The 23,418-nt window shown below is 44.3% G+C and overlaps 1 protein-coding gene across 5 annotated transcripts in view; it reads left to right on the top strand.

Annotated features, from left to right (window-relative positions):
• Nucleotides 1–10,034: 10,034 nt before the first annotated feature.
• The window catches only part of LOC102408492 (protein farnesyltransferase subunit beta), an 80,470-nt gene continuing 67,086 nt past the window's right edge, over nt 10,035–23,418 (top strand). Inside the window, exon 1 of one of the 5 annotated variants that reach the window (XM_025295349.3) lies at nt 10,035–10,292. In XM_025295349.3, the coding sequence (XP_025151134.3) occupies nt 10,149–10,292 (144 nt within the window). In that variant the 5' untranslated portion in view covers nt 10,035–10,148. The remainder of the gene's footprint in view (nt 10,293–23,418) is intronic. The other 4 variants (XR_006542677.2, XR_006542678.2, XM_025295348.3 and 1 more) reach the window with 4 other exon arrangements.

Genomic DNA, 23,418 nt, shown 5'->3' with positions numbered 1-23,418 from the left:
TATTGAACCCCAGTACTCAGTAAATGCTGAAGGATAGAAATCACCCTTCTTTGATTTCCATGTGCGTATGTGTGTGTTTTTGTTGGTCACTCAATCTTACCTGACTCTTTGCGACCCCATGGACTGTATCCCACCAGGCTCCTCTGTCCATTGGATTCTCCAGGCAAGAATACTGGAGTGGGTTGTCATTCCCTTTTCCAGGGGATCTTCCCCACCCAGGGATCGAACCCCCAACTACCGCATTGCAGTCAGATTCTTGACGGTCTGAACCACCACGTGGGTGGTAAGCATATCCCACAGATGGTCAGGGATGTTTCCAAGGCACTCCTGTCGTCCTACTGTGATTTTCACCCATACCACCATACATGGCCGGGTGGGGGCGGGCGGGTGGGGGGAGGGTGGGGGTGGGGGGAAGGTTCAGCTCAGCTTGGCCCCCTCTGGGCACTGCAGCTGTCCTCCCATCGATGGATGGGCACTGCAATGGTCAGTGCTTCCACAGGCCTCCTTACTGGGACGTTAGTGGCTCTCTGCTTGCTTCTGTTAAGGGAACAGGGAGGAAAATGAAGCCTGAGGTAAGTTCCTTGTCCAAAAAGAAACTTCGCTTTGAAGGAAATGGCTTTGCATAGATTAAGACAGGCAAGGGAGTGCAGCTTCTTAAACACATCCAGGGAAACGAATGCCCAGACTCATAATAAAACAGAAGAGATTTCATCATACTAGGCTGACCTCAAATTCGGTAGCTTACATTTCTTTTTTAAAAAAGCAGAATCAGTAGTGGAATAGTCTAGAAGCCTAAACTTCTAGCTCACCTATTTTCAGAGCTGTCAGAGAGAGATCTCTATTTTCTGTGTGTGTATACACATGGGCATGCACCCTTGTGCACACACTCTGAGGTGGAAGAGCTGAGATTTGGGGACAATGTTAGCAAAAGAACCACAAAACTAGAGAAGACAACAAAGCTTGCTTTAACCATGGTCTTTGTAAAGAAAATACTTAATTCTCCCCTTACTGCAATCACTCAGTGGGACATTTTGACATCCTCTCCAGGGGAAGTCAGTTTGGACCAGGTCAGTCTTTACTAGAGCTGGGTGACATCTGACGGATGGCTGCTGGATGTCTCTCCTGCCAAAAGCCTCCAAGAATCAGTCTCTCAAGTACATTGAACTGATTCTTTTACCAGGGAGACCAGTGCCTTCCCCGGTCCCCGCCACCTCCACCCCAGCCACATTGAGCATGCTCTGTGTTTAAACAGCCAGCAAGGGCACTGCTGTGGGATCTGTTTTAACAGCGGCTGAATTAACTGGAGAAATGAGCCAACAGGCAGCCCGCTGCCGAGGCTCAACACAGGTGAGCCGTGGGACTCCAGGTTAGCAAAATCCCATGCCTCTTCCAGACTCACATTCGGGTTCCCAACACTGGGTGAATGTAAGCACTGTGCTCACCTAGCAGAAGGATTTCTGCCTTATCTCAGGATCAGAAGAAACAGACAGACCCCATTCCCCCTCATACCGTCTCAGTACCGTCTTCTATTCACATCCTTTTCCTTCTCTGTCTCTGAGAAATAGAAAAAGAAAGAGACTCTGAAATGACAAGGGAAAGGGGACAGGGCAAGCTAAGCTGTCAGAGACAAGTGCATATACACCTAAACCCCCTCTGAGGTTGCCGTAAGACGGCAGGGGAGGAGGGGCTCTGTAGGTGAAATTTTGGGACATTCAACAAATGCAGGAAGAGTTGACCCTGTAGCCTGGAGAGGGTTGCCATTTCCTACTCCAGAGGATCTTCCAGACCCAAGGATTGAACCCATGTCTCTTGTGTCTCTGCATTGGCAGGAGGATTCTTTACTACAGTGCCACCAAGGGAGCTTGTAGTCATAAATTGCTGTGCTTAGTTGCTCAGTCATGTCCGACTCTTTTTGACCCCATGGACTGTGGCTTACCAGGCTCCTCTGTCATGGGGATTCTCCAGGCAAGAATACTGGAGTGAGTTGCCATGTCCTTCTCTAGGGGATCTTCCTGACCCAGGAATTGAACTGGGTTTCCTGCATTGCAGGTAGATTCTTTACCAGCTGAGCTACCAGGAAAACCCAGTCATAAATTAACAAGCTTCAGAAAGGCTGTTTGGAAGGAGTGGTAATATTAATACACATTTGAAAGAAGTCACAATGTTCATCCAGAAAATCATTTTGACTCTATTTTACCATTATCTAGTGGAGTAAAACATGAAGATCTCTTTGTTAATTGAGATTTTTAACTTTCTAGGGAGGGCCTAGAAAGTTAAAAAAATCTCAGTTTTAACAGCCTAGGGAGGGCTGCCCCAGGCATCAACCGCCTGTTTGCAGAGAGGGCGAGAGAGGAAACAGAGGGTGAGTAGAAGGTGGTAAAGGGCCAGGCCTGGATGTGGTGGATGTTGCTTTTGTGCACGTTCTGTTGGCCAGAACTCAATCAGAAGGCTCTGCCTGCATGCATTTGGGGACTGCTGGGCTGTCACTTCACAGCTGCAATGCCCGCTGTGGAAGGGAAGCAGGACTCTAGTGAATAGCCAGCGTTTCTGTCACATAAAAAGAAGGCTGGGGTGGCTCCCAACCCTGCCTGTGTATCAGCATCACGTGTGGAGCTTTAAAAATGCACATATCTGGGACCCAGCCCCAGAGATTCTGATTGGGTAGGTCTGCACAGATGCCCAGGAATATCTGTATTTTTAAAGACACAGATGATGTTGACGGTCTCTTGTTAACTCTGGAGCGTGTGTGTCTGGCATTGCCTCTCAACAGTTTTTAAAACCATTTCTCTGATTTCTCAATGTGAACAATGCTAATTGGCTTCAATTCTCTATGTGCTGGTAAAGTAGTTTTCGTCATAATAAATCCCAAGTAGGACTAAAAGTCAATACTTTTGTACAGGCTTTCAGTAGTAGAGTCTATGTAATGATTAGTAATATATAATGTTGTTAATTTTGCCTCAATATTTGACACAATGGTGCAAGTATGTATGATTGCTGATATATTGATTTCTGAGAAGCTCACAGTTGTTCTCAATGCCACAAAATCATTGTTCAGAAAGCTATTCTTTTTGGAGTGATTTGAAAAACTTCTTTCGCCTCAGTGCTCCCCTTCCAAAATTTCAGAGAGTAGTAGGTGCAAGCATCTGCTAGGGTAGTGTTGTTGCTGCAGATGGAAAATCTAGGATGGAGCAGAGGCCAGGCAGAGGTTAGGAGGAACTAGGGGGAGGGTGGAGGGCTGATATGGGAAGGTGAATGTAATAATCACCAGTGAAGAAAGCAAGTGGCAGCCTGCTGTAAATCGAATGAGCCTCTCCTCCCGTCCTCTCTTCCTTGTTTTATTGAAATATAATTGGCATATAACATTATATTAGTTTTAGGTGCACAGCAAAACAATTACATATTTGTATATGCTGTACGTATGCTTGTGTGCTAAGTTGCTTCAGTCGTGTCCGACTCTTTGTGACCCTATGGACTGTAGCCTGCCGGGTTCCTCTGTCCATGGGATTCTCGACCCAAGGACTGAACCCATGTCTCTTGTGTCTCCTGCATTGACAGGTGTATTCTTTACCATGGTGCTACCAAGGGAGCTCGTAGACATAAGTTGCTGTGCTTAGTCGCTCAGTCATGTCTGACTCTTTGCAACCTCATGGACTGTAGCCCCCCAGGCTTCTCTGTCCATGGGGATTCTCCAGGCAAGAATACTGGAGCGGGTTGCCATGCCCTCCTCTAGAAGATCTTCCCAACCCAGGAATTGAACCTGGGTCTCCCACATGGCAGGCAGATTCTTTACTGTCTGAGTCATCAGGGAAGCCATATGTTGTATGTGCTACAGGAAGTAAGAATAAAAACTAGAATTTCACAATTTCCACATTCTAATGTAACTATTTAAAATATTTACCAGAGAATAGTTACTCTATTGAAAATATAACTGAACACTAATGTTATATATTAAAAGGCCATCTTCATAGATTAGAATGAATTATTCCTTTCCTATTTTATTTCACTGAATTCTGTGTGTGTTATGTCCTATTTTATGTCTATATCTATATATTTTGTTTATATTTATGTATATTTACACAGGTTCTGTGTTTATTAGCTAGTGAGCTCTTGAAGGATAAGACTAGTATAATGTTATGTTCACTGTCATCCTTTTTTACAGTACGTTACACAAATAAGCACGCAAATGTTTATTACAATGACTGGAAATCATTCGAGTCATTGAACTTACCCAGTGCCTATTATGTTCTAGAGAGTAAGCGATGAACAATATAAAAATCCCTGTCCTGAGAGCTTACAGTTTAGTGAGAGGAAGACAAACAGTAAACAAATGCATAGAGTTTGTCAGCTGGCGATATGTGCTCTGGCGAAAAAGAAACCAAGAGAGTGGGACAGAGTATTAAAATCTGAGTAAAGAGCAGGAGTGACAGGGCAGGCTGCGTCTGCATCTGGGGGTGGAGCGTCGTGTGGGAGGCTGGCCCCGGGGTGCACACACAACAGCGGGAGGCCAGTGTGGTGGACAGAGTGAGCAGTCAGGCAAGTGTGAGAAAAGGCCAAGTTGTGGGGCCTTCTAGGCTAGGATAAGCACCTCGAGGTTGACTCTGAGATAATCAGAAGTCTTCAGATGCTTACACTGAAGAAGTTCAGTCTGGCTTTCGAGTTTGTATTAAGCTGTTGGAGGACAAGAGTGGAAACAGGGAGCACAGTTAAGAGATGAGAGTAAGAATCCAAGTGGTGATGGTGGTGGCTTGGCCCAGGACCTCAGCTGTGGGATTTCGTAAGCAGGGGTTAAATTCTGGATGTGTTTTCACTAAGAGTTATGGGGAGTGAGTGGAAGAGAGCATCAAGGATGGCTCCAAGAGATTTGTAGGAAAGTGAGAGGATGGAGTTACTTATGGTAATTGAGGGGAGAAGGCTGAGGGCACGGGTTTGGAAGAGAAACCAGCAGCTGTGTTGTGAACACATTTACCGTGCTAAGATGTATGTTAGATACCTAAGGGGAGATGCAAATAGGATGTTAGATACAAACGCGAGTTCAGGAGAGAGATCCAGGCTGGAGATATAAATGAGGGTGTTTTCAATCTACTGGCAGTATTTGCAACACTGAACCTGACGGAGCTCACAGGTGAGTGTAGACAGAGAACCCCAAGGGACTCCAAAGTTACAACGTGAGGGAGATGAGGAAATAGAAAAGGCTGGTGCTAGACACTGCAAGAAGAAGGTATTTCAAGAAGGGAATGATCAACCCTGTCACATGCTGCTAGGAGGTCAGGTAGGAAGACAGGATAAAAGCTGAGACTGGCCCTTGGATTTAGCAATTAAAAGTTTAACCGGGACTTGACAAGAGCCAGTGGGGAAGCCAGATTGGAATGGGTTCAGGAGACAGTAGGAGGAGAGGAACTGGAGCCATTGGTAGAGAGGGAAGGAGGAATGGGGAGGTAGCTGAAGGAGGAGTGGAATCAAGAGGCTTAAAAGTGTCTTTTCCCCCCCAGTGAATGGAGAAGTAGCCTGTTTGTGGGTGATGGACATGATCAAGTACAGGAACAATTAAATGTCTTAGGAGAGGTAAGGGAGGATGGGCATGAGGGGAGAGGGAGGGTTTGGCCCTAGGTAAGAGCTGGGTAAGAGCCAGAGAAGGCAATGGCACCCCACTCCAGTACTTTTGCCTAGAAAATCCCATGGATGGAGGAGCCTGGTAGGCTGCAGTCCATGGGGTCGCTAGAGTCAGACACGACTGAGTGACTTCACTTTCACTTTTCACTTTCATGAATTGGAGAAGGAAATGGCAACCCACTCCAGTGTTCTTGCCTGGAGAATCCCAGGGATGGGGAAGCCTGGTGGGCTGCCATCTATGGGGTCGCACAGAGTCGGACACGACTGAAGCGACTTAGCAGTAGCAGCAAGAGCTGGGTAGATGGGAGAGGGAGGGTTTGGCCCTAGGTAAGAGCTGGTTGGATCTCCTTGCAGTCCAAGGGACTCTCAAGAGTCTTCTCCAACACCACAGTTCAAAAGCATCAATTCTTTGATGCTCAGCTTTCTTCACAGTCCAACTCTCACATCCGTACATGACCACAGGAAAAACCATAGCCTTGACTAGATGGACCTTTGTTGGCAAAGTAACGTCTCTGCTTTTGAATATGCTATCTAGGTTGGTCATAACTTTCTTTCCAAGGAGTAAGCGTCTTAATTTCATTGCTGCAATCACCATCTGCAGTGATTTTGGAGCCCCCCAAAATAAAGTGTTTCCACTGTTTCCCCATCTATTTGCCATGAAGTGATGGGACCGGATGCCATGATCTTCGTTTTCTGAATGTTGAGCTTTAAGCCAACTTTTCCACTCTCCTCTTTCACTTTCCTCAAGAGGCTTTTTAGTTCCTCTTCACTTTCTGCCATAAGGGTGGTGTCATCTGCATATCTGAGGTTATTGATATTTCTCCCAGCAATCTTGATTCCAGCTTGTGCTTTTTCCAGCCCAGCGTTTCTCATGATGTACTCTGCATATAAGTTAAATAAGCAGGCTCTTGAGAGTCCCTTGAACTGCAAGGAGATCCAACCAGTCCATCCTAGAGGAGATCAGTCCTGGGTGTTCTTTGGAAGGACTGATGCTAAAGTTGAAACTCCAATACTTTGGCCACCTCATGCAAAGAGTTGACTCATTGGAAAAGACCCTGATGCTGGGAGGGATTGGGGGCGGGAGGAGAAGGGGACGACAGAGGATGAGATGGCTGGATGGCATCACCGACTCGATGGACATGAGTTTGAGTGAACTCCGGGAGTTGGTGATGGACAGGGAGGCCTGGAGTGCTGCAATTCATGGGATCGCAAAGGGTCGGACACGACTGAGCGACTGAACTGAGCTGAAGAGCTGGGTAACCCTTTCATCCGAGGAGGGCCAGGGACAGGGAAGGCAGAACAGGAGACTGCAGATGCTGGTAGAGAAGTAATTGTGGGAAAGAAAATTAATTACCTAGCAGGATAATAGATGAGTTCTTTCCAAAATATGTATTACAACATAGATTTGCAAGATATTAAAAGAAACAATTCATGCTGACATATGGGCTTCTGTGAGTAATGCAGTGAGAGCAGTTTTAAAGCTTTCTCTGGAAGCTACTCTGGGAGAAGGCAACTGCACCCCACTCCAGTACTCTTGCCTGGAAAATCCCATGGACGGAGGAGCCTGGTAGGCTGCAGTCCATGGGGTCGCTAAGAGGCGGACACGACTGAGCGGCTTTACTTTCACTTTTCACTTTCATGCATTGGAGAAGGAAATGGCAACCCACTCCAGTGTTCTTGCCTGGAGAATCCCAGGGACGGGGGAGCCTGGTGGGCTGCCGCTTATAAGGTTGCACAGAGACGGACACGACTGAAGCGATTTAGCAGCAGCAGCAGCAGCTGGAAGCTACTCTAGGAGCAGAAGCGCCCTCTAGTGGTTCATTTAGACCACTAATCTTTTTTCTTGCTCTAGATAGAAATATTAATACAAAATAGCACTATCCACATCTTATTTTTAAAAGAAACAATTACAATTCACAGTTTAATTTAGAAGAATGTCATACACTTGAGTTAAATAAACCCAAACCATCTGTAGTCCAAGTTGGAGTTGCTATTATCATTGCTAAGACTTTCTCCTGTAAATATATCATTTTCTGCCATACTGCCGATATTTATGTACATTCTTCTTCTTGAACAAATCGTTTTTTATTAAACTCAGAGGAAAGATGACTTGTAGGCCACCGCTGATCCAAGGCTGAAAAGTCTACTCAATGCCACGTAGAGTATAAACTCCTCGTATTTTCCATTCCTTGTGTCACTTGATTTTGTTGCCACTGGGTTTCCTCTGCCTGGGATTGTCCTCCCACTGTCATCATTTCCTCATGATCTTCCAGACTACCTTCAGTCTTCCCTGCCATGCTGCTGCTGCTAAGTCGCTTCAGTCGTGTCCGACTCTTAGCGACCCCATGGACCGCAGCCTACCAGGCTCCTCCATCCATGGGATTTTCCAGGCAAGAGTACTGGAGTGGGGTGCCATTGCCTTCTCCGTCCCCTGCCATGCAGTCTCACCCTATCCTGTGTTTTTTTCTCCCTCATGCCATTTCCCCCAACTGCAATAATAATAGTCAGTTCTGTAATGATTGTTTAATGTCTGTTTCTTCTGGTAAATCTTGAGACCCATAAGGGCTGAGCACGTGTGTGGCTTATTCACCACTGTCTCCTCAGCACTTAGTTCACTGAGCAGCACATAAAGACACTATCCTTCAGGAGGCTCTTGCTTCCTCCCTATTAACCTCTTTCAGATCCCACTGTGCAGGAGACTGCATTCAGAAATAGATTTCTATTTCTTGAATACAATTTGCAATTGCTTTAGGTGCACTTGCAACAGATGTTATAATTTGTTACAGAATTGTCCAGTTACTCTTTCAGTAGCTCAATTTAAATTTTTAGGTAGCAAAACAACTCTTTACAAAGATGGTGGAGTTCTTAGATTTGACCCAGACCTTAACAGATCATTTTTTCCACAACAGAAATAAAAGGCAGTAAGATGCCAATACAGAGGGAAGAACAGAGACCATTTCATGTTGTACAGCTATATCCATGACTCTAACCCACACAGTCCTACTTATTCCCAGATTTAGAAATATTCTGGCACCTCCAGGACTTCCCTCAACAACAGCACCTCTAAAATGGACATGGTGATAGTGTTTACCTACCGTGGGCCTCTGGGCCTCCCGGCCTCATCTTTAGACACTGAGAACAGGGGGATGGCTGGTTTGTGAAATATCATACCACGGTTTCCTGGGTCCTAGACATGTGACTTGGAATTGAGTGGGAACAGAGTAAAATCCTCTGAGCCGGAAATGGATCTTATGTCCAAGTCTATCTGGAAAGTCTGTTATCATCTTGTCATCTCAAACCCCTAAGCCCCCACCCCCACTCTCAATAATTTAACCTCTTGGTATTATAATTTTGGAGTAGTCTTTTTGTTGTGGGTCCCTGAAAGAGGGTCTCTTCTATCGCTTGCCTAAAGGTAGCAGGGTTTTCCTAAAATCACAACTTGAACATTTAATGGAGACGTATATGATGATTAACCCCACTTAAGAGGAATTTCTTTTATTTGGAACACCTTCAGATTAAATATCAGATTGAATACAAACACACATGAGCATATTTATTGCATGTTCTCTCAAACGTGCTGTTCCTTTCTCTTGTGAGGCTCTTCTTGATGTTGTTCACGTGGATGGCTCCTTGTCATCCTTCAAGTCTCATTCTACATGTCACTTACTCGGAGAGGCTTGGCCCGACCAGCCAGTCTAATCAGTCTCCTCCTCCTTTACTTTCACAGATCCTGTTATTTTCCTTCATACAATTTATCACAAGTCTTCATGTATTTATTGTGTTCATTCACTTAATTCTGTCAATTCTACCAGACTGTAGGATTCCCACGGGCAAGGACCTGATTTGTTTTGCTCACTTTTGTATTCCTGCGACCTAGCACGGGTGCCCTGACATATAGTAGGTACTTCATTTAAAATTTCTGAATAAATGAGTGAATATTTCTTGGTTGTTTCACTTATACTTGTTCCTTCGACTGCGTTTTAGTTTCTGCTACTGCACTGTAACCCCAATGAGATAGGAGAAAATTATAGTGCCCCTTCCCTCCATCACTGCGTGCAGAGATGGCGATGCCTTTGTGGAGAAGCTACTTGCTGGCTTCTCCTGGGCGGCTGTCATGTACCCAAAGGTGAACAATAATTCTATTCGTAATAGCATGATTAAGACAGTCAGGAGAGCTGTCAGAAATGCTTTAAGAGTTACACTCATTGGGCTCTTGGGCACCCGCAACTGCAAACTACTGACATAACAATTAAGTGAGAATGAGCAGAATGTTGAAAAGAGGGGTGTGTGTGAAATGAAATTCGGACGTACACATTCTTCCCTGCCGCTTGGAAACTGAGCCTCTTGCAGCAAACCCTCTGCCCAGTGGGGGGCGGCAGCATCCCACTGCCTGAAGATGTGTAGGTGACAGGAGCAATTCGCGTTCAGAATCTTTTGACTCTAACCGCTCACCGTAGCGCCTTAGCCCGCTCGAGTTTCAATGCGCGTTGTGGTTTGCCGAAGCTGAGCCCTATACACCGCCTGCTGCTTTCCGGATCATGGCTTCTCCGAGTTCCTTCACCTACTGTTGCCCTCCATCTTCCTCCCCTGTCTGGTCAGAACCGCTGTACAGTCTGAGGCCAGAGCACGCGCGGGAGCGGTTGCAGGACGACTCGGTGGAAACAGTCACGTCCATAGAACAGGTGAGGTGGCTTGACTGGGCGAGGCGCCCGCGCGCGGGCTTCTGGGAGCGGGAGTCCGGTTCTCAGGGCTGTTGGCGTGCGGAACTCACCTGGGAACTACAGCTCCCACGGTGCACCCCGGCGCTTCCCCTTTGGGAAGCTCCGGGCGCCCAGGCTTGGGCTGGGGGAGTGGAGATTTTTTGGCCCAGGTTGGGGAGGGGTCGATGTCAAAGCTGGAGCGAGAGAACAGTACCTAAGCCTTCGGGAGCAGAGAGAATCTTGTTCTGTACCTGGAGGACTGAAGCAGCCCAAGCGGATTTACAGCCCACTCCTTTCTGCCTGACATTGGGAGGTTCTCTGATGGAGAGTTCACTTTCTACACCCTGATTGTAGTTGTGGGACAAAGAAGGTGAAGAGAATTGGCCAGAATGTGGTCATGCCGTTCTTGTTGTAGGAAGGGGGAACCTTTGTAGGGCCTGATAGTGGGCTTTTGCCTAACACTCGGAAATGAATTGTATAAGGAGACACGTGTGCTGATAGAGCAAGAGACTTTACTGAGAAAGGGGTGCCTGGGTGGAGAGCAGCAGGGTAAAGGAACCCAGGGGAACTGGTCTGCCACGTGTGGCTCACAGTTTCAGGTTTTATGGTATTGGGATTAATTTCTAGGTTGTCTCTGGCCAATCATGTTGCTTGGTTCATAGCCTAACTCAGGGTCCTTTTTTGGCATGCATCTCTCAGCCAAGATGGATTCCAGGGAGACTCTGGGAGGTTGGTCTTCTCTATCGGTGAGCCTCTCCTGAATTCTCCTGGTTAGTTTTTGTCTGAAGCACCACGTTCCTTATGGGGACCTCTTGTTGGCCAAGTTGGGTTATTTTGGTCAACACTTACCAAACTCCCCCGAGACACTTCATACTCAACATACTTCTTGGGAATTGGGGCAGAGGTTTCTTTCTTCTGTAGCTATTTCCTGTTGGGAGTGGGCACCTTCTTATCTGCTGCTGCTGCTAAGTCGCTTCAATCGTGTCCGACTCTGTGCCATCCCATAGACGGCAGCCCACCAGGCTCCCCGGTCCCTGGGATTCTCCAGGCAGGAACACTGGAGTGGGTTGCCATTTCCTTCAAGAGTAGAAATCTCTCTCTGCCTGATCTAAATCTAGGTATTCTGTGTCTAAAACTGACTTCCACCCTTATAGTAACAATTTGGCCTGAAACTGTTGGACTCTGTCAGAGATAAACCTTGTAAGCAGATGAAACAGACAGGGGCTAAACAGGAGGCCTAACAGGATGTTCATTGCAGGGCAGAGGGGAGAGGGGGGAAAGAAAGGCAACATTTGGGGTGAGGGCTGCAGAGTGTGTGACTTTCTTCTGATTGGTGGGTGGTGAGGTATGGTGTTCCAGGAATCTTGGGCTCAGCCTGAAGTTACCATCCTCCACTTTGGTGTGTGGGGGAGGGGGGGGGGCAGTTTGTCAAAAGAACTCAAAGATACAGTTATGCATGCTCCTAGAGTAGGAACCAGGACTCTGCCCCAAGGCTGTCCCACCACTTGGCTGTTCCTCCCCTATTTCTGCATCCTCTCCCTTCCCTGATTAGCAACTGTTTGAATCGGCCCTTTGGAACTCAGTGAAGGTCATGGAGGCTGAATGAAACCTATATAACCTACAAACAGGAAACACAGAAAGGATTTGTACACGGGAGCCTCACAGATTCCTGCTCAGTTTCAGTCCCTTCTTTGATACGTCTCAGTCTTTCAGGGAATGGGACAACAATAGCAGTGGCAAATTCCTGTTGAAATGGGGCATAGTCTTGTCTCAATTTAGGGACCAGACACTGAATTGGAAATGTTTCTGAGTTCCAGGTACTGGATCTGAGTCTCTTATTATTAAGATCTCAATCCTTTGTTCTACCATTTTGGTGTAACAGACTTAATTAGAAGTAATTAGAGGAATGAAACCTGGACTAGACAAAATAAATCTCATTCCCTGAGGTATTTAGAAGAATAAGCTTGAAACCGTTTTTGAACCTCGCACCTTTGGGAGACTTGAAACCAGTTGTCTATTTGTACCTAAGGAAGTTTTAACTTCTGATGTAGCATTAACATAACAGGAGCTATTGGCCACTACACATATATTTCTTCTTTTTGTTAATATCTGATCTAAAGCACTTTCATTTTTTAGTTACAAGAGGATACCTTGAAACCATAAGATTGCACCTACCAGTCACCAGCGGACATTGTTTTGAGAAATGCCATTGACATCCCATGTCTGACACAGCTCAGAAAACTCAAGTTCTCAGCAGTACATGGCCTTGTCTGAAATCACGTCCATAATGCCTCCTAGTATTAATAACCTTAAATGTCTTAACCACAGCGACTTCATTTTGACTTTCAGTTTCATTTTTCTCCTTAATTGGCCAAAGCAGGTGTCATTGATAACAATTTTAGTGTTATCTAGGTATGAGATGATATAAGAATTTGGGCTCATAAAATCTCTTGAAACTGTAACTATCTGAACCGACTGCTTATAACTAACTGAAACTATAACTAAACTGCCTGCCTGCCTGTTCTGTCAGTTTTTCCAGCGCACAGAGCATCTCATCCTTGATCTCCACACTGAACTCCTTTCGGGATGTGTTGAAGGTCAGTGGCCACAGTGCCCAGTGACCACATTGTTGCAGAGGCAGATGGCAAGTGCCAACTTTCAGTTGGCAGGGCCCCTTCAGGGTCATAAATTCGACCATAGTTTGGGGGCATTTCATGACCATTTTGTCCCACAGTGCTTGGAATGCTCATTTCCAGGTCTGGTGAAGGTTTCACTGATGGGCCACTTAGTGTGCTATTACTGGACTAGGCCTTATTAACAGTGGCCAAAAGTCTCTAGACCACCTTAGTCTCTTATGGGCCAGGACAATATTCCTTCTTGTTGCTTCTTCCTATATCTAGAGTTATGCTTTTATAATCATTGATCTCACGTGGAACTATGTATCATCATTTTATCAGAGGCTCAGTCACACATTTGTAAGTGCAAGAAACAACAGTTTTGTAAAACAGGCAATATAAAAAAAAATAGTACAGCTGGCAGTATTAGTAAGGTCACAAATTAAAATTTAAGTCAAGAACTTCTATTAGGTGCAGCCCGGTATATCCCAGGTCATCTGGTTTAATCTGCTTTGTATCAGTCTTTATCTTCAAGGGAAATTATATATTGTCCTTCAATTATATAATGTCCGTCAATTATATAATGACCTTCAACACATCCCGAAAGGAGTTCAGTGTGGAGATCAAGGATGAGATGCTCTGTGCGCTGGAAAAACTGACAGAACAGGCAGGCAGGCAGTTTAGTTATAGTTTCAGTTAGTTATAAGCAGTCGGTTCAGATAGTTACAGTTTCAATATATATATATGGACATATATATATGTCCATAAAGCACCCAGCCTGATTTCCTAGTATTACTAGTCTGGTTATCCCTAGTGGTTTGGTGGTGCGTTGTGTGCATGCTCAGTCATGTCCAGCTCTTTGTGACCCTATGGACTGTGTAGCCTGCCAGGCTCCTCTGTCCATGGAATTTTCCAAGCAAGAATACTGGAGTGGGTTACCCATTTCCTATTCCAGGGGATCTTCCTGACCCAGGGATCGAACCTACGTCTCCCATGTTTCCTTCATTGGCAGGCAGATTTTTTATCACTGCACCACCTCGGAAACCTTTAATTGTTACCAAAATAAGGGAGCCTTTACATTTAAATGACCATATGCTAACCTTCTGGTTGCAGATCATGGAACATCTTATCATCATCCAAAGACAGATTACTGAGTTAAGCTTCAGAAACAAAGTGTGCCTTTTTAATAATTCAGTTAAACTTTGCAGCAATGTAACATTGTAACAGCAAGGAATTATTTGATAAGCGGATCTTAGTGAATATAGGCCTCAATAAACAGATTTAGTGTCTATTGGAACATCTTTTTCTCTAAAATCACACTCATTTTTTATCAAATATAGCCAAATCAAAATTAATTTGTCCTCAAATTAAATCTGATTCATTGATAAAAGTCCTCCCGAGGCCAGGAAGGCCACACCGAGGGCTTTTGTCACAGATTCTGCCTTGTAGATTTAAGTGAATTCCTCCCTTTTTGAGGTCCACAGAATACCTTGAGATTCCTGTACCTGTTAGGAGGTGGCCTTCCTAATTTATCTGATGAAGTTGCTGGGAACCTAAGAGTTTCCAATCTCCAGAGAGCTCAGGTAGAGAGAAAAGAGAAATATTTTAATTCTGCTTATAAAGGTATAATTTACGAATTTGCTGTAAGTCATAATTAGTTTGAAGGGGTTTCTTATTTTTTAATTAATTTATTTTTGGTTGTGCTAGGTCTTATTTGCTGTGGCTTGTGGTCTCTAGAGCACAGGCTCAGTAGTTGTGGCACATGGGCTGTAGTTGCTCCATGGCATGTAGAATCCTCTCGGACAAGGGACTGAGCCTGTGTCCCCTGCATTGGCAGGCGGATTCTTATCCACTGTACCACCAGAGAAGTCTGAGAGTGTTTCTTTACATCTGGAAAACACAGATTAAAAACTAATAATGTTTCAGACAGAAACCATAAAAATTATAACCACGTTAATTAGTTTACTCAAATCTATGTAACTAATCCTTTCTGTTAACTTTTTATGAAGCCATCAGATTTTTTTAATTAGGATTTTTTTCTCTTACCCAGTTCCCCTGTATAATCTGAGATTTATCAGAGTACAATAATTGTCTATAAATGAGAGAAAGACTTAAAAAGTCATGGTTAAACATTTGATCACAATGTAATTGATAAGAGAAACTTAGTTATTGCTGTGATACACATTTTAAAATAACAGCTTAAATTATAACATGATATCAGGACGTTGTGCTAAGTCACTTCAGTCATGTCTGACTCTTTTTGACCCCATGGACTGTAACCCGCCAGACTCTTCTGCCCATGGGGTTTTCCAGGCAAGAATGCTGGAGTAGGTTGCCATGCCCTCCTCCAGGGGATCTTCCATACCCAGGGATTGAACACACGTCTCTTACATTGGCAGGCGAGTTCTTTACCACTAGCAACACCTGGGAAGCCCGATATCAGGACATACCCAAATTTAAAAAAATTATACAATTTTTAGAATGTCTATATTAATAATATTTATACATACAGTATATTCTAAGTAGGTTTATCACTCATTGATAAATGCTCTCCGTGTAATCTAATATATCAAATACTACTAGTTAAATACTTCTCTCCAAGATGCCTCAGAGACCCTCTAAAATGTCCCAAAGTTAGCTGGAGGTCAAAAGAACTTTAATCAAAATTTGGTATGTGGGAAGTTTGTCAAAAATTTCAAAACACTTGGTCAAGTAAGAGCATAGGTCACTGGGAGATAATACTTATTCCCTAACCAAAGTTGCAAGAGATCTCAACAGCAAGGCACAGAAACTCACACAACCTGTTATCAAAACAGCATTCAAAGGAAATTTTGTTTTCTTAATGGAGAGTGAAAAGCAAATCTAGTCTTGCACCAGCTTGCCTTTAACAACAAAATTCAATTAACTTAAGTCTAAACGTAGCCAATCCTGACCATCCTCAGGATGGTCTGTATCCCCATGGTCTGTATCCCCCATGTTAGTCTGTTCCCCATGCTCGTCTCCTGGTTGTACAGAAACAACCAGCTCTAAGACAGACTCACTTTCTTTTCCCCTGCTGCTGCTGCTACTGCTAAGTCGCTTCAGTCATGTCCGACTCTGTGCGACCTCGTAGGCGGCAGCCCACCAGGCTCCCCCGTCCCTGGGATTCTCCTGGCAGGAACACTGGAGTGGGTTGCCATTTCCTTCTCCACTGCATGAAAGTGAAAAGTGAAAGTGAAGTCGTTCAGTCGTGTCCAACTCTTGGTGACCCCATGGACTGCAGCCTACCAGGCTTCTCCATCCATGGGATTTTCCAGGCAAGAGTACTGGAGTGGGGTGCCATTGCCTTCTCTGTCTTTTCCCCTAATAAAATGCAATTCCATTCCTCATACCTTGTTCATTGAAAACACACATCCTATTTTCCTACTATGTACTGAAATTCTTCCCTAATTACATATTAAATTATAGAGTTCTCAACTCTTAAAAACCTTAATTTCTAGTGAAAACTGAGAAAGTAACCAATTATGATGTCTTCTAAATTAATATTCTGTAGATTCGTGAACATAAATGCCTGTGATAGTTTCTAAAAACATTTGCTTTTTAAAAATATCTATTTAAAAAATTTATGTATTTATTATTTATTTGACTTCTATCAAACCTAGGTACAATAAGGGTATTATACTTTAATAACTCTAAAGACTTGTCTGTGTTAATTAAATCAACAAACAAGGTTTAATACCAGATACTAATTTCATACTGAATATTTCCCAGTACTTGTAAACCTGAAATTAATTCTGACCAGTAATTTTCTGTATTTTTGAGAACTTACATAAGCACTTAATTTTGTTTAAGCCAATTAAGTAGAGCTCATTGACAAATTAATTTTGATAATACCATTTGATAATTTGGATGGTATTTGATAATATCATCCAAAGGTAAGGACATATATATAATGTACACTGACATTTAGACGGATACAACCAGAGAACTCATAGATTCATTTTTTAAACTTAATCATGAATCAGGTATTACAACATAAAATTCAGTAGCTTCTTTCCTCTTTTTTCCCTCCCCCCAAGTCTCAAGAATTAGTGATCATCTAGATAAGATAAATAATCCTGAGAGCCATGGTCTCAAGGTACAGGGTGAGAAAAGCAAGTTCTCCTAGAAGAATTTGTTCCTGCAAAGTCAGAATTCTGAAAAGATGTTTCATCAAGCTTTCTTTTTCTAACCATATATACAAAAATAACCAGTTCTGGAATTTTAAGAGTTTCACCAAACCAGTTTTTCTGGAGCCTGAAGAATATTGTGGCTGCTGCTGCTAAGTCACTTCAGTCGTGTCCGACTCTGTGCGACCCCATGGACTGCAGCCCACCAGGCTTCTCCGTCCCTGGGATTCTCCAGGCAAGAACACTGGAGTGGGTTGCCATTTCCTTCTCCAATGCATGAAAGTGGAAAGTGAAAGTGAAGTCGCTCAGTCGTGTCTGACTCTTAGTGACCCCATGGACTGCAGCCTACCAGGCTCCTCCATCCATGGGATTTTCCGGGCAACAGTACTGGAGTGGGGTGCCATTGCCTTCTCCCATATTGTGGCTACACAGGACTATAATAAAGTATCATCTTAATCTCTTAATAAAATATTGTCTTCTTCGTAGGCTCATAGGTAAAATCCTTCTAGTCAGACAGCATTCATCTAAGAGGGCTCTGCAGTGGACAGAACCGGACTTTCCCATGTCACAAAGCAGAATGGCCATCATAAATCACAACCCAGGACACAGAGTAGAACACACACATAGGCACCGTTTTGTAATCAGACACTTCCTTCATCACAAGATTGCAATCGCTCAGAAAACCTCCTACAGAGACACAAAACCTCAGTACTGACAAACAGGAAATGGGAATATCTCAGGTTGCCATAGATTTCAAAGGGAGGAAAGGAGGACAGATTGAAAGAAGAGGGGAAGAAGGCGGGACAAAAAGGGGTGGCCTTATAGACGTCTCCTGACACCTATAGATGCCCAGGCATTATAAGAATTTTTCCTGGGCTTATAGGAAGGAAGGATGGGAACTTGGCCCCATCAGAAACCAGATAAGATCATTGGAGTTCTCTGCCCACCAGAGGTGATCAGGCTCCGTCCCTCAGCTCAGGCTGAGGCCCTTCAGTCAGACTTCTGTGTCCAGTACCAGGACAGAAGAAAGGAGGGTAGGATAGGAGGGATTGAAAAGAGAGAGGGAAGGGAAAAAAGGTCAACAAAGTCTCTTGTTTGTTATCTGGTCGGGGCACTCTGGCCAGTCATCTCCATCAGGAGGAGGCCGGGGACAAAAGGGCTCTGGTAGCAGCTGCTGGGTCTGGTTTTTGGGTGAATGAGCTGGTCCCTGAGTTCCCCAACTGGTCAGGCTGTCAGTCGTAGCAAAGGGGTCCTACCAGAGTTGCCTGTTGTTATAGGAAGGGGGACCCCCTTCCAGGGCCTGAGAGTGGACTCTTGTCTAACACTAAGAAATGAATTGTTGGAGGAGGTACATCTGCTAACAAAGCAAGAAACGTTATTGGGAGGAGGCCTCTGGGTGGAGAGTAGCAGGGTCAGGGAACCTAGAAGAGCTTCTCTGCCACGTGGCGTGCGGTCTCAGGTTTTATGGTCATGGGATTCGTTTCCAGGTTGTCTGGCTAATCATCTCGCTTGCCCCATAGTCTGATTCAGGGTCCTTCCTGGTGGCACATGCATCTCTCAGCCAAGATGGATTCCAGGGAGAAGGACTCTGGGAGATTGGTCATCTCCTTCCTCTTTTGGCCCCTCCTGAATTCTCCCAGTTAGTTTTTGGTCGAAGCACCATGGGACCTTCTTTTGTGAGACAACTTGGGCAAGTGGGCTTGGCCAAGGCAGGTGGTTTTGGTCAACAGTTCCCTAACAGTTCCAGGTTCTGTTTAATTTCTGAGCTGCAGTGCCAGATTTGAGGCCTGCCTCATGGGTGGGCATTTTAGTAGTTTTTCTATCATATGAGCACCAGCAATGTGTTGGACAAAGTGTTGAATGCTGGAAATACAAAGAAATAAAATAGTCACTGATCTTGAGCACTGCAGAACCCGGCTAGGGTAGACAGACTGGAAAATAATACAGTTTGGGAAGTAAAACTGTAATAAGACTATGAATTTTGGACTTCTTGCCATTCACTGCAGCCTCGAAGTAGATAGAACCTGTCACTTGGAAATATATTTGGGGAATGAGTAGTGAACTGTGGTTTTGTTTTTCTTCTCATCCTCCAATTGGAATTGTTCCCAAGTTAGTTATTGTGGAAATGCTTACCCATCTGTCACTAGAAATGATCGGAATGATTCTTTTTAGCACCAACAAATAAGCATTAGACTGCTTACTAAAAATAAGATCTCTTAGTAACATTAGTCTCCAGGCTTAACCTTTGATTTTCATACCTGAGGTTGGAAGCCTCAATTTTGGTAAAATTAGTAATGATAAGTATTATATTGTATTGACTATAATAACAAAACAAGTGTTTGAATACACACTTATACATTCAGTAGGAGAGGGAATATTTTAGCTGGAGATTTAAGCTTCGTGGGTTTTAGGGTAGAAAGGGAACTTAACTTTTGAATCTAGCGTCCCAGGTTAGTTAGCCCACCAGTGAGTCCTTCTACAGAAGTCTTTTGCAAAGGATTGCAGAGAAATCTCCCATCAACAAAAAAGCTCCAGGATCTTGGCAGTATTCCTAAGTAATGGATTGTTGAATTGATCCAGGTCAACCCTTTTTTTTATTATCTGACCTAAGACTATAGGGTCACCTTTTGTGCAGTTTATTGAATTGACCCAGCAGATAAGGCTACGGATAGATAAGATGTTAGTGGAAAAAAGGGAATCAGAATTTGGTCTAATTTACAGAGGAGAACAGAGACGTCCAGGGTTAGAGGGGTAAGTCAAAGAAAGGAACATTATCAGGAACTTTACTGATCTGTTCTATCCCTTTTGCCTGCACTACTTTTTTTTTTTTTTCAGTTGAGGCCCTGCTTAGTTTCTATCAGGGAAAATCCAGCACTTATATTCTAAGTGCTTAGGTATAATGAAGGATGCAGAAGTGGATGCAACACAGTTCTGGTCTACAGAAGTGTTGGCCAGTGTCTGGACCAGGTGTGGAAACTAGGTTCTGATATGGAACATTGGTACTATTAGGATGTCTTTCAAATCTAGGCCCAACTGTGTGGTGGAGAGTAAAGCATCTTACATTTCTTTTCCATGTTGTTGTTCCAGTTCACATTTTAAGTCTAGGATAAACAGTTCCAGATCATGGGAAGATAACATAGTATCTCATTCTCATAGCTGCCTCAGTAGTTTTAATAATCATTATAGTATCCATTTATTGGGCATATATTTTCCATACCCAATATATCATTCAATTCTTATGCATTTTATAGATGAGAAGACTGAGTCTTAGAGAAGGACCAGGTTGGTAGGTTAATGATTATATAGTCATAGAAAAAGCAACCTTGCTAGGAGTTGTTTACAGAAGATACTACTGTTATTCCTTTGGTTCTGCTTGAAGATTCCATTTATATTTAAGGATTTACTGACAGAGCTCAATTTTGTGCCACTGCCAGTAAAAACAAGTCCTTGTCACCTGCTTCCCATCTGATTATCAGGAGACTATTTGCTTAACAATACTTTGATAATAGAAGTTAAACTTCTAAACAGTGGAAAGAGTCCTTAGCTCTGGGTTTTTCATTGCATTCACTCATTTTATTTACCAACAAATACTTGAGTGCCTTCTTTGTGCCAGGCACTATTCTAGATGCTGGACATAAGGGAGTGAACAAAAGAAGCTGAGTTGATGCCTTTATGAAACTTTTGTTCTAGGCTGCTGCTGCTGCTAAGTCACTTCAGTCGTGTCCAACTCTGTGCGACCCCATAGACGGCAGCCCACCAGGCTCCCCCGTCCCTGGGATTCTCCAGGCAAGAACACTGGAGTGGGTTGCCGTTTCCTTCTCCAATGCATGAAAGTGAAAAGTGAAGTCGCTCAGTCATGTCCGGCTGGGAAGGCAGTAAATTAAAAAGGAGAGAAAAAAAAGTGTCCGTCCATCCATCTCTATCTAATGTTAGAGAGAAGTGCTATGGAGAAAAAGAAAGCAGCATAAGGGAGATGGAATGTGTCAGGGATGGGTAGGGTAGGAGCAGGGAGGTTTTTATATATGGTGGTGATAAAGGAAACTGCTGCTGATGTGATGTTTTGGCTGAGACCTGAAGTAGGTGAGGGGACAAGCGATGCCTGTATTTGGGGTAAAAGCATTCTGGGCAGAGAAGGCAGCAAGTACAGGGTACCGGAGGCAGGGGCGTGCCTGGTGAGTGGAGAGCCGCTGAGCAGAGAGGTTAGCAAATGGAATACGAGCTGAGGTTGGATCTTGTCTTTCAGATATTCTGGTTAAGATGGGAAGCCATTTGGCTGAATAGCTTCCATTTACCTCCCCAGAGCCACTCCACCCTTTTCTAACCTGCTCTGTAGGTCCCAGTAGGCGGACCTGTGCTGACAGGCAGCCTTGCTTTCAGACTTCTGGTTGCATTTGCCCACAGGGAGTATTAGTAGGGGATGAGTGAGAGAGAAGGATGAGATGGGCGTCTGTATTCTCTTCTCAAAGAATTGTGTGGGTGGGGCTGTCTCTAGGCTTAAGGTTAATCCCTAATTGTCTCCTCCATGGAGCGCTCTGCCTCCTTCTCCACTCCTTCTCTTCATTCTTCAGGTCTAGAAGGGGGTGAAGGACCCCTATGCTGCTAGCCCCCGTGTCATGATAGGAACTCTCTTCAGATCACCCACTTTGAATGTGCCATCTGTTTCCTACCAGAGATCAGACCGATCTGTAACTGGAGGATGTGGCCACAGTCTTGTGAGATTTCGGCAGGCCCATTTAGGTCACAGTCGGCAGGAGGCTATGAGGAGGCCAGCGTGGGTGCAGGGAAACCAGTTCGGTGGCCACTGCAGTGTTGATGATGGCTTTGCTCAGGGCTGTGGTGGTGGAGGCAATGAGCGGTGCTGGGATTCTGGGTATCTTTGGGAGGTCTCTGTCTTGACAAGCTGTTTTACTTCTCAACGAACCTGATGCTCAGAGGACCTTTTATGACCACAAAGCAAGATGTTGTTGTATTATTAGTGATTGTCTTCCTTTTTGTGTCACCTGCAGCCACCCCATTGCAAATGTTCCATAATTCAGGCTGGTAGGGTAATACCAGTACAGTCTCAGAGGTAGCAGGCTTACCAAAAGCAGTTGTTACTGAAGATACTACTCTCATTTTCCTTTTAGACAGCCCTTGAACAGAGGCAAAAGCATTCTCTGCTTAAAATGGCATGATGTCATTAGACAACATTCAGTCAAGTAACAGTCAATTCTGACAGAAATCTAGAATTATTTGTTGTTGTTCCATTGCTCGGTTGTGTCCTACTCTTTGCGACCCCATGAACTGCAGCACGCCAGGCCTCCCTGTCCATCACCAACTTCCAGAGTCCACCCAAACCCATGTCTGTTGAGTCAGTGATGCCATCCTCTGTCGTCCTCTTCTCCTCCTGCCTTCAATCTTTCCCAACATTAGCGTCTTTTCAAATGAGTCAGCTCTTTGCATCAGGTGGCCAAAATATTGGAGTTTATCTTCAACATCAGTCCTTCCAATGAATACCCAGGACCGATTTCCTTTAGGATGGACTGGTTGGAGTCCTTGCAGTCTCCTTGCAGTCTAAGGGACTCTCAAGAGTCTTCTCCAACACCACAGTTCAAAAGCATCAATTCTTCTGCACTCAGCTTTCCTTATAGTCGAACTCTCACATCCATACATGACCACTGGAAAAACCATAGCCTTGACTAGACAGACCTTTGTTGACAAAGTAATATCTCTGCTTTTTAATACGCTGTCTAGTTTGGTTATAACTTTCCTTCCAAGGAGTAAGCGTCTTTTAATTTCATGGCTGTAATCACCATCTGCAGTGATTTTGGAGCTCCCCCTCCAAATAAAGTCAGCCACTGTCAGCCCCAAGAAGTGATGGGACCAGATGCCATGATCTTAGTTTTCTGAATGTTGAGCTTTAAGCCAATTTTTTCACGCTCCTCTTTCACTTTCATCAAGAGGCTCTTTAGTTCCTCTTCACTTTCTGCCATAAGGGTGGTGTCATCTGCATATCTGAGGTTATTGAGATTTCTCCCGGCAATCTTGATTCCAGCTTGTGCTTCATCCAGCCCAGTGTTTCTCATGATGTACTCTGCATATAAGTTAAATAAGCGGGGTGACAATATACAGCTTCCCTGTCCTTCATCATCTCTTGGAGTTTGCGCAAACTCATGTCCATTGAGTCGGTGATGAATTCTTTTCTCTTAGAGGGGAAAAAAAAAGAATACTCCTGAAGCAATCATAGAATGACTCACAAGAGCATATAATGAAGTGCTCAATTCTGACTGCATTGTGCGAGGTTTCAGGGAGTGGAAGCTGATCTGTTGTGGGCTGAGGGAGTCAGAACAACTTCATGGAGGATGT

This window comes from Bubalus bubalis, chromosome 11 (genome assembly GCF_019923935.1).
Source record: "Bubalus bubalis isolate 160015118507 breed Murrah chromosome 11, NDDB_SH_1, whole genome shotgun sequence".
NCBI classification, from domain to species: Eukaryota; Metazoa; Chordata; class Mammalia; order Artiodactyla; family Bovidae; genus Bubalus; species Bubalus bubalis.
Note: the sequence above shows the minus strand (reverse complement) of the source record. Positions and strands in the feature narration are given on the sequence as shown.